General features: G+C 43.1%; 2 protein-coding genes across 2 annotated transcripts; one reads left to right on the top strand and one right to left on the bottom strand.

The window, feature by feature from the left end:
- Window positions 1-3063: 3063 nt before the first annotated feature.
- On the bottom strand, window positions 3064-5264 carry UTP3 (UTP3 small subunit processome component). Its single transcript, XM_069653545.1, has one exon. The coding sequence runs from the start codon at window positions 5100-5102 to the stop codon at window positions 3606-3608; it is 1497 nt and encodes a 498-aa protein (XP_069509646.1). The 5' UTR covers window positions 5103-5264; the 3' UTR covers window positions 3064-3605.
- A 489-nt stretch (window positions 5265-5753) lies between these two features.
- Window positions 5754-9197, top strand: HERC4 (HECT and RLD domain containing E3 ubiquitin protein ligase 4). Its single transcript, XM_069653544.1, has one exon. It carries the CDS (start codon window positions 5865-5867, stop codon window positions 9009-9011), a length of 3147 nt encoding a protein of 1048 aa, XP_069509645.1. The 5' UTR covers window positions 5754-5864; the 3' UTR covers window positions 9012-9197.
- Window positions 9198-17744: the final 8547 nt, after the last annotated feature.

Genomic DNA, 17744 nt, shown 5'->3' with positions numbered 1-17744 from the left:
TCCTCAAGAAAGTGCTGTATGAAAGAGACATTTCAACTAATCTTGAGTAATCATTGTTTGAAAAGACACTTTCGCCATCCTTGCGAGACACTTTGGCTATTCTTCAAAAGACACTTTTTGCCATCCTTAAGAAAGTGCTGTATGAAAGAGACATGTTGCTACTCTAAAGGAACCATTGTTTGAAAAGTAATCCAGGGGAAGGGAACCACCTCCAGGATTCAAGGATTGTTTGTTGAATTTTCAGATTTGGTGTTTGCTAAATCAAAACACTTACCTTACACCTTTGATTGGTTATTTTTAGTGTGAGGGTCAGATACGTTTTGGAAACAAGGAGTTTGTATAATTTTGAGAGGACACACACTGATCTTTAGCTTTAGTTTCCTAGGAAGTGAAACTCTCTAGGATAGGGACAGAAAGGCTTTTATCCAACCCCTTTTCTTTAACAAAGATGTCTGATGTTGAAAACATTGCAACTTTGTGTCCGCCTCTCATTTCTGACTCCTCACAGAGCACAGAGGAGACGAGGCAGATAGCTGAGAGATGGGAATGTGAGAGGGAGTGTGCAGCGGTGGCTGCTGGATGAAGCTAGTGTGCTAATGGGTGCAGGGAGGAGGGAAATCACGATCAGAAGTGGGAGGGGAAAGCAAGTTTCCTAAAGGCAAGGTGATCCTCTATGAGACGGTGTATGATGAGCAGGGAATTCCAGAAAGTGGGTGCAAGCGCAGAGAAAACAGTCACCTTCTAGACTGCATCAATAATGCATTCCTCTCCCAAGGAACCACCCCTTCTTGTGGCAAAATGGGTATAACATTCCTACTTCTCTGAAAGGCAGATCAATAAAGAGACAATCTCACAAACTACTGCATGGCCAAACATTCCCTCCTGAGAACCTTCATTGAAGAAAATGGAGCCCTTCATATATCAACAAGGTCTATTGCAAGTCAAACACTCATCCAACAATGGCAGCCTTACACGAATATTGAAGAGTTCTCACTGGAACTAGCCTGAAACACCAAAGAGTCATCACGGACCATGACATTTTCCTTAAGCAAATCATCGCCAAAAAAAGCTTTGCGGCCTGGTACCAACTAACCCTACTGTGAAAAACAGGGGTTGCCACCTTCTAACCTCAGACAACACTGGAGAAGACAATGAGGCCCATTGTCTTCTCCAGTTTCCAGCACCCCCACTGTAAGGTGGGTGGAGGGATCGAGGGGAGATGCTGTGCTTTCCAACAACAAAAACTGCTAAAATCCATCATTGTGGGAGCTATGTGTGCACCAGTGTCACTGCGAGGATTTCTAAAAGGTCTATCACTTTTCTTATTTACGAAGGTGTCCTTGACCCTTCAGTAAATAATAAAAGTGGTGGTGCAGACTGAGAAATGGCTTCATTATAAAAGATTTTTTTTTAAAGTGTACATGTGAACGACACCTCACATGTGCCATATTTTACTTTTTTTACATGCAAAATCTGGGCTGTGCTAGGAAAATTCCCTTGCAATGTCTACCATGCATTAGTGATAGTTGCTAGGGCTGCTATCAGACAGTAAAACATGCAAACGATACATTTGAGGCTTTGCCAGTACATCACATGTTTCTTACTCAGAATATGTTCTTTCAAGAAATGTTTTGTTCCTGCTTGCATCAATACATTTCTAGTTTTACAATGACTTCTGAATCAGGGGCCGATTCTAGAACGACCACTCTTGCTGTTTCAGTTCCTCTATCTTTGCTCACAACTTTCAGGTGCCCTTGAACTGCAACTTTAAGCTACAGCACCTCATTAACTTGGCTGCCACAGTGACTAGGATGAGTCTCCTAAACATCTTAAAATCTGACCCAATACTTACCGCTCCACAAAAGTACTGCCCCTACCTCCTCAAGCGCCTTCTTCTCTACTCGTTCTCTTGTCTCAAATTACTGAACTTTGTTACTCGAAGCTCTACAACCGCCCTGATCCTCTCCCACCTCAATTTATCACTTCCATGCTTTGTGACTATCTATGTACATAGGAACCATCTTTAAGTTCCTCATTTCCATGTTTAACTCTATCCATAGTTCTGTTCCTTATTTACCCTACACACAAACACATACAGGCTTGGTCTAACTCCTGCTGCTCCCCTGCTTAGAACCTTCATTCCTAAGCAATACTCAGCCTAGCCGCCCTGGGTCAATCAAGCGCTGCCTCACGTTTCAGCTCCTTTTCCTTCTCAGAACCCTTCCACTGGAACTACCTCTTCTCAGAAACCAAGTAAATTACCACAATCCAGGGATTTAAAGTAGCGCTGAAGAAACGCCACCTTTCTCTGGAAAGTACACCCCTGGCCTCGTCCAACATGATTACTCTCCTGTTTCCTACAGTATATTGCTGTAAATAGTATACTCTAACCCACTACCCCCCTTGCAGAGGTCAGTTAGACAACATTTTACACTTTACTGTAAGCATGCGCTACTTGTCTGTATTTTCCCATGTCTATGTACCAATGTGCCGTCTCTCTGCCCAGATCTCGTATGCCACATTGTCTTTTAACCCTAACAATGTAAAAAACCCTTCATAAAAGGATGCTATGTATGATTACTAATGTACAGCGATTCTGATAGAAGCACTAGTCCTGATCTCAAATAAATACAAATACAGGTCTCTGCTTCAGAGTTATGTAGAAAACATAACTGAAATCTAATCAGAGTACAGCTGTTGGTCTTAAAAGTAACCTGGTCAACGAACAATACTACATGCCATATGCTTTACATTTAAAGCAGAATGTTGAGAATGTATGTATGCACCAGGGACGTCAACCAGGTGTGGCAGAAAATGAATACAAATGGCAGACGTTCATCAATAATTGCATAGTTAATTAGAAATGTAATAGCACTCAGGTATAGTTTAATACCTTAAAAGTTCTGATATTTCATATGCATGGTAACTATTTCAAAAGACACGTCAAGAGAGCAAAATAAAAGTCTGAACATTTAAGAAATCTTTTTTAAAAATCGAAGTAGACATACACGCACCTCAAAACACACACAATAACAGCATCTGGAAAACAAAGACACCCATTGGTAAAATGAACTCGGAATTTTATGGATTTTGCAGAAAAACATAGGAAATATCAAATGCATTGAAAATAGGCATTATAATTTAAAAGCCATCCTTAAGGCACAAATCTGTTGGAAAGCATCCCGTAGTTCATTTCTCACCTTCTTCTAGAATACCATGTACTTGCGGTTTATGTATCAATAATACACCAGTCTTGCAATAGTTCTGCTAAACTTAAATCATAGAATCTTGTTTTGGAATGGAACAAATGTGTCTGGCTTAGGTACGTATATGATGGGTATGTTTTCCAGTTCAGTTCACGAATACACAGACCATTGAAACTCTTGCTTAAATTGGGTAGAGTTCTTAACAGAGTCTTATTAATGAAATGGCTATATTCCCAAGTGTTCTCGAGGGGCTAAGCATATGTGGTGGGATATAACAAGCTTCACTTGACAAACAACACTCTTGTTGTTTGTACGTAATGCATTATAGCAAAACAGAAGTTGAAAACAAAACGAGTGTAAAATGAAAAGCAGCCTATACTGATTGTATGTTAAAGTTATTTATTTAAGCTTTATACTTTTCTTAACCCCAGCACGAATGCCAGACAATTCGCCAGAATATCGGCTTTCTTCTTTCCTCACTTCGCGCACTTGGCCCTTCCGGCGAATCTTCGCTCGTCTGAACTTCTCACGGTGCTTGACTCTTGGGTTGCGGTCAATCTTCTTCCTCCTAGGGGTCAGCCCTCTGTTCTTTGCAATCAGACGTGTGATTGCTCGCTTTGCGTCTGGGCCCACATCTTCTGTATCACCCTGGTCTGCCTCAATAACTTCAGGTGCCCTAGTTCGCTTGTTTTTCACCATCTTTTCCATTTCCCTGTAGTATTTCAAGGCAGCTTCGTCATTTGACTCCAAATCATCCACTTGTTCCACGGCGATTTCTTCATATGTGGTTCGTTTGGGAAGCTTGCTAGTCTTCATTTTTAACTCTGTGGAAGGATGGTTTATAGCAGATATGGACTTAGTCAGCACCCCTTTCTTGTTCATTTTATTAAGGAGAAAATTGATTTCTGTGGAAAGACGCTGATCCACAACCCCCAAGTCATTGATGAGATTTCGATAAGAAACTAGCCTTTCGATAACTGGATGGCCATGAACAGGAATCCTTTTAGCTTTGAGAACGAAATAATAACTAATATTTGTGCAATAATTCAAGTATAGCTGATACTTAGTCTGAATGTAGTGGCTGCCATTGCCCGGAGGAACAATTCCATCTTTCACCATCTTTACAAGTGGTTCCAAGTCCTCCCTCAATTCTGTTAACTTTCCCCTCAAATCTTCAAGAAGCTCCAACAATTCAGGTGATTCTTTTTTCAGCATCTTTAATTTTTCTTTCTCTGACATTTTCTTCAAATCTTTTTCAATCTTTTGGCCAGCGGATTTCTTCTGTGGGAAGGCTTGCAAGAGGTCGAGGCCATAGTCGTCTTCGTCCAGGTTTCCTGCCAGTCGCTTCTGGACACGCTGAGCCTCTGCCTCTTCCTCATCAGCCTCAGCTTCCTCTTCCTCCCGATTCACCCCTTTCTTGCGATCATTAGCCACATAGTCTGTGTCATAGTACAGCTTCTTCTTTTGCCCCCAAGCCAGCTCATTGGGCATCTCATCATGTCGGTGCTCTTCCAGGTCGCTTGCCATCGACTCTCGCTCTTCAGAATCATCATTATCTCGGAATGCTGTTTTACCGTGGTGGAGTTTTTTCTTAAGTCTACCAGGCAGTTCAATGGGAAGGTCGTCTTCACTCAAAGATGAATCCGACTCATCATCATCTTCAATATCAAGTGGCATGACTTCATCATCTTCTGACATGGCATCATCACTCTGAAGCTGGATCCCAGAAGCCAGCAGTCTTGTGGTCTTGTCCTCGTGGAACTTGTCCACTTTATCCAAGAAATACTGTGATGAGGTGTCTGTGGTGGACGGCACGGTTGCCTTCGCATCAGACTCATCGTCGTCGTCTTGGCTCTTCTGGACTTTGGGGATTCGTGCCTTCCTTGACTTCACCATTGCACTCTGCAAACCTTTGCTGTAAAAGAACGCCCGAAAGGATTGGTAAAACAAGCAAGCATGCACACAGGTGTCGGAAGTCCAGTAAGACCGGAAGCAGTGGCGGCTTGTACGTATCGGTAAATATTCCCACAGCTTGGACAACTACGTCTCGAAGTTGGTTTTGTTCCGCGTTACACACACTACAGCTTATGAACAGAAATAGCGGCCATCTTGCAATGGTGTCAGTTCCCAATCAGGCAAAGAAAAACAACATGTACCCGCTGAGAAATGTGATATATCCTTGCTTTAGATCGCACCAAGATTGATTTTTTTAAACTTTTGATCACGGACGGAATGCAATCACTGGTATGTCCAAAAACACAACAAACAACAATGGAGTCACGTCATCAATACGCTGTTTAAATGCGGTTCCTGGTTCTGTTCACTGTTTGCTTTGAATACATAAAACCGAATAATGTATTATCACGAGAAAAAAACAAAGAAGTACACTAAAAAAATCCCTCTCGTTATCGAAGTAGGCTAGTCAGCGTTCATCCAATGATGACTACCACGGGGAGACGTGTATTCTTGTAATTTCTTTCGTTCTTCTTAGTCCTCTCTCTCTGTTCATTTGACGGGCTGGTGGGTGCCCCTCGCGTAGCCAAGCTAGCCCGTCCTTAGAATCGATAGTCTCCCGCAGTCTTTCTTCGCTGTTCATCACCTGTAGAAGCCTGACACAGGAAGTTTGAGACTTGCTGTAGCTCGTACAGTGCCGGGATAATGCTGTGCTGGGGCAATGCCTCCTACGGGCAACTGGGCTTGGGTGGCACAGATGATGAGATAGTAGCAGAACCTAGGCGCTGCCCCTTCTTTCACAACAAAAAGGTGTTGGATGCGGCTTGCGGTCGCCGGCACACTGTCTTCGTGTTGGATGATGGCACTGTCTACACCTGTGGCTGTAACGACCTGGGCCAGCTGGGACACGAAAAGGCGCGCAAGAAACCCGAGCAGGTGGCAGCCCTGGATGCGCAGAACATTGTAGCTGTAGCGTGCGGAGAAGCCCACACCTTGGCCTTGAATGACAGAGGCCAGGTTTTCGCTTGGGGGCTTGCCGCAGCTGGGCAGTTGGGCTTCCAAGGGGCAGAGGAACCCATACGAGTGCCCCGAAACATCAAAAGCCTATCTGAAGTGCCAGTTGTTCAGATTGCTTGCGGTCGGAACCACTCACTCGCTCTCACCAAGGCCAGTGAGGTGTACTCGTGGGGCCAGAACAAGTATGGCCAGCTAGGTCTCGGTGCTGAACCCAAAAAGCTGAGCTCTCCGCAGCTGGTCAACTCTCTAGCAGGAATACCTTTTGCTCAACTGGCCGCAGGGGGTGGTCATAGTTTTGCACTGACCTTGTCAGGGGCTGTTTTCGGATGGGGGCGCAACAAATTTGGACAACTTGGTCTGAGCGATGAGAATGATCGCAATATGCCTGCTCTTCTGAAGTCTCTACGGTCACAGAAAATCGTCCACATCTCGTGTGGAGAAGACCATACTGCAGCATTGACAAAGGAAGGTGGGGTTTTCACGTTTGGAGCTGGGGGATATGGTCAGCTGGGACACAACTCTTCCAGCCATGAAGTAAACCCACGAAAAGTCTTTGAACTCATGGGAAGTGTAGTCACACAGGTTGCCTGCGGGAGGCAGCACACACTAGCATTTGTGCCTTCATCTGGGAGAATCTATTCGTTTGGGCTGGGGGGTAATGGACAACTAGGGACTGGATCCACCAGCAATAGGAAGAGTCCCTTTACAGTGAAAGGAAATTGGATTCCGTACAACGATAAGTATCTAGATCAGAAGGAGGATGACCGATGTTGTGTAAAAAGAATTTTTGCTGGTGGAGACCAAAGTTTTTCACATTACTTTAGTCCACCAAACGCAATGCCACCCGTTGACTTTAGATATCCCGATCCATCTAAGCAAATTTGGACTGTCAATGAGGCCCTCATTAGAAGATGGCTGACGTTCCTACCGGGGCGACTTCCTGCAGATATATCAAATGAGATAGAAGGGACATTTTCATCAGCAGGCTGCTTAAATGGAAGCTTTCTTGCAATTGGAAATGACGAGCACTACAAAACCAGTGCAAAGTTCTCCGGGGTTGACATGACAGCTGCTCGGCTTTTATTTCACAGACTCATCCAACCCGACTATCCTCAGATAGCCCAGCAGGTGGCTGCCAGCTTGGAAAAGAATCTAATTCCGAAATTAACAAGTTCCTTACCAGATGTTGAGGCTCTCAGGTTGTATCTGACCCTCCCAGAGTGCCCTCTTATTACTAATGTGAACAACTTCATAACATTGTCAATTCCCTTTGGAACGGCCCTAGTGAATCTCGAGAAAGCACCATTGAAAGTGCTGGAGAACTGGTGGTCCCTCTTTGAACCACCTGTGTTCTTCAACATAGTGCAGCTCTTCAAGGATGTTGTAGTCCACCTGATGAAACTTTCAAAGATTGGCATCCCTGCATCCGAGAGCAGAATCTTCACTAACTTTCTCCACACTGCTTTAAGGGTTTTGGAAGTTTTACACAGAGTAAACGAAAGAGCTGGGCAGATTGTGCAGTATGATAAATTCTACATTCACGAATTACAAGATTTTATTGACATAAGGAATGACTACATCAACTGGATCCAGCATCAGGCTTATGGAATGTTAGCGGATGGCCCCCTTACAATTTGTACATATCCTTTTGTATTCGATGCCCAAGCTAAGACCACACTTCTACAAACGGATGCTGTACTACAGATGCAGATGGCTGTCGACCAGGCCCACAGGCAGAACTTTTCATCATTTTTCCTTCCTGTGGTGGAGTCAGTGAACCCGTGTCTGATTCTGATTGTGCGCAGAGAGAACCTTGTGCAAGATGCTGTTGAGGTTTTAAGGAAAACAAAAAACATAGACTACAAAAAACCTATGAAGGTTATTTTTGTAGGAGAAGAAGCAGTTGATGCTGGTGGTGTCCGAAAGGAGTTTTTCTTGCTGATCATGAGGGAGCTGCTAGACCCCAAGTATGGAATGTTTAAATATTATGAAGATTCCCGGCTAATTTGGTTTTCTGATCAGACCTTTGAAGATATTGATTTGTTCCACTTAATTGGCGTTGTGTGTGGTTTAGCAATCTACAATTTCACTATTGTAGAACTTCACTTTCCTTTAGCACTGTATAAAAAATTATTGGACAAGAAACCAACGCTAGATGACGTAAAAGAGTTGATGCCTGATGTTGGCAGAAGCATGCAACAATTGCTGGATTACCCAGAGGATGATGTTGAGGAAACCTTTTCTCTGAATTTTGCCATCACCGTGGAGAACTTTGGTGCCACGGAAGTGAAAGAGCTGGTTGCCAATGGTGTCAACATACCTGTCAACAAAGACAACCGACAAGAGTTTGTAGATGCATATGTGAATTATATATTTAATGTTTCTGTGGCATCACAGTTTCATGCATTTTCACGAGGCTTTCACAAGGTATGTGGGGGTAAAGTACTTCAGCTCTTCCAGCCCAATGAATTGCAGGCAATGGTAATTGGAAATACAAATTATGATTGGAAGGAGTTGGAGAAAAACACTGAGTACAAGGGAGAGTACTGGTCCGAACACCCTACCATCAAACTCTTCTGGGAAGTTTTTAATGAGTTGCCATTGGAAAAGAAAAAGCAATTTCTGCTGTTCATGACTGGGAGTGATCGTATTCCGATCCTTGGGATGAAGAGTCTGAAACTTGTTATACAATCGACCGGGGGTGGGGAGGAATACCTTCCGGTAGCCCACACATGCTTTAACCTCCTTGACCTTCCAAAATACAGAGATAAGCCTACCTTGAGGTGTAAGCTGATCCAAGCTATAGACCACTATGAGGGCTTCAGTTTAGTATAGAAACGTGGGTGTCAGAACATTAACATTAGCCATTCGCTGAAATGCAAATGGTTAAGAAAAGAACACCCTGCAAGCTTCACTGTTATTCATATCATTTTCATGCGGTGACCAAGGCTTTTGACTTAAAGCATTTTGCTGTGGAGGACACCTATAATCTGAAAAATAAATGCATATTTAGAAAAAAAACTTCCAGCTCTGGCAGCTTGTAGGTGCAAAGTCATTCTCATATGACCAGTTGTGGGTGCAGTTCCTGTTTCTTTTCAGCATCTTTGGCAGCGTTTAGAATGTTTTTCTAGCTCCCAGGCAGGTACCTAATTCTTTAATCTCTTTTGGAAGCGGCAGTGAAATTTGTACTCTCAACTTAAAAAAATATTTTTCACTTCTAACAACAAATATGGGGCACTTTGATCTCAACTAAACTGTAAAAAGGGGCATGCTGTGACGCTGGGTTTTTGTACGTCCTTTGATCTTTAATATGTTTACAATGCCCTGTTTGAGCCTATAACCATCTAATGGGCACTCCTGTAGAGCCTTTTTGGGTAGACAGGGAGACGAGTCTTTCTTTCAAGTCATGCTATGTTCCCCAGCTCAACTCTGCCTTCATGTGACTGCACTGACCCACGTCAGTAGGGATGGAAATAAGTATCATGGCAACGGAGAACGAATTCTCTAATATTCCCTGCCATATTCACAGGTAACAGCAGCCGCCCGAGTCATCTTTAAAGGGAGTTAAACAGAGTTGGGTATTGCTCTCTATTGTTTTAGACGTTTAATGCATATGTATATGCTTCATTTTCAAACGGTGCTGTACATATTTGAAACAGGTTTTAAAAGTGCAATTGTTCTGGTTCCATATCTGGTTTGGGGCACAAATGGTCGGGTTTCTGTTGCTTTGCAAGCAGCCATTTCCCAGAGGCACTGGACCTTTTTTTTTTTTTTTTTATTTAATTTTTTTATTTTATAAATCAAACTGCTCTACGAGCTTTTTAATCTCCTTTTACAAAAAAATTCTCACCATGATTTACTTAAGCGTGAACACAAAAAAAGTTCTGTCTCGTATACCTGCATCATGTGCTTTATCTTGGTCCGATTTTTCTCTGCGCTCCACGCCTCAGTAGGACGAGTTATTCTGTCTCCCTGGTTCAGCTGTTTTTTTTTTCGCCAATGGCGGTGCCTAGGTGGAATGATTTGGTTAGGCAGTGTATAAGTCCTATATTGTGTTTCAGAGCAGGTGGACTTTTTCCTGAGTTGTATCTTCATACTTGTACTACGCTGTAGCGTAATCTGCACAGTGGCCACTCAATGTTTGCACATCGCTGTTTTTTCTATTTTTGTTTTTGTATGACGGAACCAAGCAAGTATTTTACAACTGAGATAGATTGTTTCCTTACAGGGAGAGGATTACTGGAATGAGCATAATTTGGGGAGGGGAGACAGTAATCATTTTTAAGAGCTTTACATCAACAGCTATTCACAGTAACTGATTGCAAAGGCTTGCATTTCAAGTGATAGGTTGTAATCCTGCTGCGTTCAGCAAGAGAGATGACAAATCTTTTAAATGGTACTTGGGAGCAACGTCGGTGGGTGGCAGGAGGTTTCGCTCTAGAGTTCTTAGTGGTGGCTAATCCTTTTACTAACCCGAGAAGAATTAAATGCTCGGTGGACCATCTCGGGGTTAAAATCTGCTGCTTGCAGGTGTTGGGATGGCTCAGCATGCTAAGCACCAACCCAGTCAACTTAGAGATTTAAGAGCGGGTTCTAGAGGCTTGTAGAATCCTTGGTCACCCTGCAGAGATTTCAAACTTTTGTGAAAATGTAATTGTATTTTAGGTAAAAGGCGAAGTGTATTTGGAATGTAGCAGAACATATTTAGTAATGCTATTCTGAAACACAATGATACATTGTTACTGCCACTTCTATAGTGCTGAATGATGTACCTAATGCCATGTCCAGAACTGTCACGGCCTTCATTTTGGACAGCATGTAACTTTTGCACCACATGTAGGTTGCGCCCAGCTCAGTCCATTTATAATCTCACCGGAGGAGAACTAAGATCTAGGATCTTGGGGGAAATCCTTGTGAACGTTTTGCTGCGGCAGAGTGGCTAAGGTGGGTTTGGTTGCGACTCTCCAAAGAGAACCTTTTTAAGGGGTAGGGACAGAAAAACAAAGCCAGGACAAATGTGCCTACGTGAGCAAGTGGCCACACAAGAAGGGCGAGGTAACATGTAATGCTCAGCCATTGTGGCAATCGACAGGTATGGTTGTGGCGTAAAGTGAGGAGCACTAAACCATACAGGCCCTGATTCATGGAATTATTTGCGTGCCATTCTGCCCGCAAATCCCCATTTGTCAAACGGGGATTTGCGTGCAGAATGGCATGGAAATCCCTGTTTTACACACCGGCCACAGTGTGCAACTGCTGTTGGAATAACCTCTTGAGCACACCATATCAGTGTGGATGTTACTTAGCTAACACGCATTCTGTGCAGCCGCAATTAATATCGCCGTCCCTGAGGACAGTGTTATTATATCTGCACTGATGGATGACATCTATATTGATTGTATTTGGATAGTGATGCAGTTCATTTCTGGGTTCTGTAATATGCTGAGGTGCTAGATTACAGGGCTGAATTGGGTAAGAACATATGTCACACAGGCACGGAGTCAGTGAATATATCTAATGGATATCTAATACCAATTTGTTAGGTTACGCATTACGAATTAAGGAATTGCCCCCGTCCCATGGTTCTTTTATGCCATAGCCAGATACAGGCACCAATTCACACGGTATAGACTCCAGCGGGACCCTCCTGCAACCTTATCCTTAACCCTGCCTGGGCTTGCACTTAGTCCCTCGCCTAAGGGAATACATGAGCATGACTAATGAGGCGGCCAAAACAATTATCCACAACCTTCCATAACTCAGTCCTTGCTACAACACGGGCCCACACTCCAACTGCTGCAACTTACTGCAGGTTATTTACTGGAGTTGAACCTAAAACAGAGGCACTCCCCTTAACACTAGAACCACCTCATACAGCCGGTCCCCTGCTAATTACCACATGCAACAAGCACTCCCAGACCGTGCCAAAATATGGAAAGCGCTTAAACGCAAGCACAATTGACTTGGTCCTACCAAGTGCCACAGGCCACTGCAACTTTGGCCCCTCATGTTCTTTAATCAATTATGCATGTTGTTATCCTACAGGTTATTATACAACACAAGCTATCTATCCAGAGCGTGCTATCCACATAGACGTTTACCATTAACATACACAAGGTAAGAGCTCCCCACACACAATTGAGACACACATGTTCTATGGCCCACCTTGGCCCGTTGGTATACCTAACAAAACTAACACTAACTCTCTTTTTCCTGTCCCATTTTCTCTCTCTGTTGGTGCAACTCATTGGTGCCCATGACATTTACCAAAAACTGCTAACTTGATGTACTAACATGCCATTATTGAACCATGCAACTCACTGTAACCCTTCACCTTCTAAATGCTTTCAACTACCATGATTGTCATAAAATCTTATATATGTCTCGCATGGTGCTTTTTATCTTAAAAACTTGGTTCGGTAAACAATGATGTATACTGTGTTCTTAATGTGGTCATCAAGCACTCTAATGTGTCGGTATCAATATTGATGTAACCCTGTAATGACTCCTTAACGCCACCACAATGATGTGCCAATTTACAAATATCACATTCTAAACCAACATGACATTACTTTTTGTTTCTCGTAGACCCTTACTTTGGGCTTCACTACTCGGGTGTTGTAACAACATGCACACAATTGCATAATATCTATACAAATGCCACTGCCTTTATAAAGACCCAGGAGGGTTGAAACTCATGTTGGCTGAACCGTGTAATAAGATCACCACAATACTAATTATTAACACTCTTCTGAAATTCTTTCAGAAGCTATCCATTAGAGATATTCACTGACCCAGCGCCTGTGTGACCTAGGTTCTTAACCAATTATTTCCAAACCAATTTTCAGACGGAAGCATGCCATCTCCTAAGAACCCTACCCATGGCAGCAGGGTCTCCTACATTCACCAATGATCAGCGCTATGATCTACTCATTCTAGTTCCCTGCTTCACCTCGTAGCCACATTACAGGGCTTGATAAATCTACTAACCTACTAGCAACGTAAGGAAGATAGCAACGCACACACTAGCGCAAGACCCACAGTCCTAACAAGCTCTCAAACCACTTTAGCTAGTTTTTATGAAGGACAAGCACCATTTGCAGGATAATGAACCTTGCTGGCGAGTAGGGGGATGTTACAAATGTATTTTGCATTTATGCAAACGCACTTTACAGAAACTGGCAAATGCAAGTTTCACTGTACATACTTGCCAGCATTGCACCAAATATTACACCATTACACCATTTTACAAAAAGCACTGGTGACTATTTTGTCACCGGCCACCTTGTGGCGAGTGCAGGTCTAGTGGGATTTTTAATATTTGCAAGGCATGCATTAGGTCCTTTTTCTGTGTTTGTAAAAGGAGAGAGAAACTGTGCCTAAACATTCCTCAACTACACAACAGAAGCAAATTTACAGTGCACTTTTATTTTTAGGGCTGCCAACTGTCTTTTTTTCAAAGGATGCCCCTAATGTTGGTTTGCAAAGGATTATATTGACCTTGTGTCCTCAGATTTTTAAATCGGCTCCCAAACAATGCTGTGGCATTTTAAATATAAACTGCAAAACGTCCATCAAATTGCTTTTGAAAGGGTGTGTGTTGTGCTCAGGAGGAAAGATTAGCTTTAATGCTGTGTTTAAACGGACACAAATAGTCACGTGAATGATACAAGGCATACATTAATCAGTATCACATTGCAATGAATGTCATGATCACACATTTTCAAATTACTTTCACACTTAACAGTGGCGCCATTTAAGTCCCTGCTTCTATTAAAATGCAGCTTCTATTTTCTTTACAGTGAAGTGTCATTCTCCCCATTCCCTTCCTTCAGACCAAGCTAGTTCAGTGGGGAGCCGTAAAACACAAGTTCGTTTTTATCCACCCTTATACTTAAGTGCTTCAGATACCATATATGTAACGCAATAAGGTGAAACTGAAACACTGTATTTTCCATATTTCACCAGCGGTGTAACAGTGCCCCCCCCGCAGTGTGGGGGGGCCCCACGACATCATAAACACGCCCGCTCACAGCAGCAACAACACTGCTCTCAGTTAGAGCAGCCGCCCTCACAGTGGCACCGTAATAACCGTGGGCCCACAACATGAGAGCCTGTTTTCCCTCATGATTCTAATCATTATCAAGGGAGAAAAGGATAGTGATCTGCCGTGTTGGCACCTTTTAGGTAAGAGCACTGTTCAATCACACTGCGCTGGCAGGAAAGCGGCCACCGGTGAACACTACTCATGTCAGGCAGGCCAGGCACACCCACAGTTGCCAGTTGTCGAGCTGTGCGCACTTTGCATGCTGCACACGCAGCTATAGCTAGCCCTGCCCTCCTGCCTCAACCGCACGAGCGCAGAGCCACACCCTGACTCCATGCTGACCGTGTGACGGTCATGAAAGTCGGAGGGAGTGAGTCGCCCGCTGTGTGTCAGAAATTAGTTAAGACGGTCTGGAACGGACCTGAAGTCTTCAGTTTGGGAGTCGGGACTTCTGACTGAACATCAAGGTAAGTTAAGTAGTTATTTTTATTTTAACTAAACTACTCTGATTGCACTGCAGCCTTGGTGCGTACGTCATACTTTACTTTTTTTTCTGTCACCGTGAGGCTGCTGCCTGCAAGCATATGCTTGTGTGAGCACTGCGTGACCTGGCATGGGCCATAAACACGCCTGAGGCCGTGGCGGCCTCTGGCTTGTTTTTAATAGGCCATGCACGGACAACGCACCACCAAGGCTGCAGTCTGCGGCCTGATGCGTCGTCATGTACATAATGTACCATAATGACGCATCAGGCCGCAGACTGCAGCCTTGTACTATGGTGTCGTCCGTGCATGGCCCATAAAAAACACGCCTGATGCCGCAACAGCCTCCAGGTGTGTTTATGGCCCATGCTAGGCAGGCCGCACAGTTGGCATGTGTGGATACCGGCTGTGGTGGTGCTTGTATTCCCCCAAGCAAATATTCAGTATGCCATAGATGGAAAATAAATGTAATAACATAGGTTCACGTTTTGGGCCCAAAAAAGCTGACAATGTTGATTGGATGGCTGACCCAGATACAATGGGTTTTACAGAGGAAACTGTATCCATAACAAATTCAGACTAAAGACCTCTATGGGCATCAGAACTTTAACAAATGGGCACTAGATTCAGAACGATAAATGGACCCGGCTATGGGTCAATAAAAGAGAGGCACGCATTGAGAGGTAATTGGTAACTTCATTAAACAAGACCTAGGCAACTGGTATTGCTTGTCAATCTATCAATTTGCTCTTTATTTCACACCTAGAGTTTTTAAAAAGTATAAAGTAAATCGCTCCAATAAGAAGAATGGATTGAAGTGGTTTCCAGTCACATCAACGAAAGTCAGCAAACTGCAAGTGTCATCTTTATGAATTTATGTAGCAACTCATAGGGATTAAGGTCAGGTAGTAAAATTGTAGGAGCTGTGGTAACTATATTGCGCCAAGCAATAACATTCTGGATAAAACCTCATTCATGTTCATATGCAGTTCCTAAAGTTATGCTACACCTAATCTTTCAGGGTGTGTATTTATGTATAAACATTTGAAAATCATTTGTACTTTAAAGGGTGCAGTCGTGGTCATCGTAATTCAAGTTAAATGATGCCAGTAGTGAGGGATCAGATCTACTTTTTCCTTGCTCTCTGTAGAAGCTGTTGTGTTGCCTAATTCCAAAGGATTTTAATTTTTAGATCAGTGTGACAGACATGTCTGGGGACACCACTGTGAACAGTAAATCCCCACTGATCTCTTGAGAAAGGCATTCCTGAAATACTTTAGGTAGGTCAACATGGAGGCAAAAATCTTACTTTTCTGCAGTAGTTGAACCCCTGGTTTACCTCATGTTAAGACCTTTCATTTGCAATGATAAATACATAGAAGCGAAGGGAAATGTAACAATATGCCCATGATCTCACAATCTGATCAAGTGTGCCAGTAAGAGTTAGATCACAGGTCTATAGGTTCTACAGCCAACTATGAGCCATACCCCCTTCCAAAAGGGCATGCAAGCTGTAACTAACAGTATAATATATAAAAAAAAACATTGATTCATCATATGATAATATAAAACTATTTGCAAGGAATCCTGTTGACTTCTTCCACTCTTCTGTGATGGGGAACACAAGCTTCTGATAGAAAGAGTGAGAGGGCTGTGTATCTTGACACCCTAGATAAACTTATTCACACCGAGGAATGCCAAGAATAGACATTTTGTGAAGTATTTTGAGGAAAGTTGAACCATTAGCAAATACTAACAGACCTTGCTTCAAAAGGGACTTTTTAAAAATAACTACTTGTGACTTCTTTGTTGTCAAGGGGATAATTACCCTGTAGTCAGGTTATCTAACTATTGCACCTGTGCATATGGTGGTGGGTGTGGTCTACATTTTTGGGGGTGGGGCATACCTATGTTGGGGCGGCGCCCCCCATTGGGAGGTCTTGCAGGGGGGCCCCCACATTTGGTGTTACGCCACTGTATTTCACACCCTATTTCTCGTGATAAAAATGGCTGTGTGACTCTCAAGTTACATAGATATTTGCTGCGAGTGCTTTAGCCAATTAGCTATCTTATTTCTCTTTGATTCTGCAAACAAGTATTCCGTTGTTCAACCTGTATTCCGTCTATAGAGCTAGCAGGGCTCAAGTCGAGGGTACACGCTGGTGGACAGAGACTCTGCTCCCCAGCTAAAATGAGAAAAATTGAATGTCTTTCAATTTATGCATAAACGCCTACCTCTGGGTTCGAACCACGTCTTCAGGTGCGCTGGGCCGACACTTCACCACTGCACTATATAACCTAAATGAAAAATAACAAACGACTAAAGGTGATTTGTCTCATTTCGGTACTGTATGTTCCAGAGAAAACATTGGTGTTGGTTCTTGGAGTTTAAAACATGCACACCTTTAAACGTTTTAAAAAGCTCTATTAGAAGAAAATATCCTCTCTTGGTTTTGTGTGTTGATTTCATGAAAGGCAAATGCCATTTGTCCTGTGCAAGTTGGGTGGTTCTGCAAAGCCAATTCAAAATTGTGCATATTTCACATTGATATGCTAATTTCTGGCATCGTCACATCCAATGGCGTTTGTTAATGAGTCCCCCCATTTTATTTTTTAGGACTTGACCCCTGAGAGCGAGTTTACTAATGTGAAGAACCTTTTCTTTGTAGGTTGCGTATGAGTCTCAACTGCATCTGCCGACCCGCTGAGCGGTCTGAAAACTATTGACATGCTCTATATCTTGATGTTTAAAGCCATCTACTTTGGCCAGTGCCAAACCACCTTTTTGCTTTGGTCCCTATATGCTGTAAACCACCAAGTCTACTGCTATATTGTTTTTTCGGTTGCTTTATTTTTTATAGCCAAATAGATCAGGTTAATCTGATCTCTCGGCCTGTCACTAATCCGTTTTTATTCCTTTTATTATTGTATTTGTTGTTCTCCCTTTTCCAGTGGAAATAACAGAACGGAATGGCCTGGATGGCAAAGATTCTCAAACACAAAATGGGAGCACAAGAGACCACTGAACAACATGTTACT

This window comes from Ambystoma mexicanum, chromosome 3q, assembly GCF_040938575.1.
Source record: "Ambystoma mexicanum isolate Mex_15411 chromosome 3q, UKY_AmexF1_1, whole genome shotgun sequence".
NCBI classification, from domain to species: Eukaryota; Metazoa; Chordata; class Amphibia; order Caudata; family Ambystomatidae; genus Ambystoma; species Ambystoma mexicanum.
The sequence above is the reverse complement of the archived record's forward strand: the minus strand, read 5'-3'. Positions and strand labels throughout refer to the sequence as shown.

Bases quoted from the DNA above. Each gene is read 5' to 3' on its own strand.
- UTP3 (XM_069653545.1), bottom strand. From the start codon at position 5,102: ATGGTGAAGTCAAGGAAGGCACGAATCCCCAAAGTCCAGAAGAGCCAA.
- HERC4 (XM_069653544.1), top strand. From the start codon at position 5,865: ATGCTGTGCTGGGGCAATGCCTCCTACGGGCAACTGGGCTTGGGTGGC.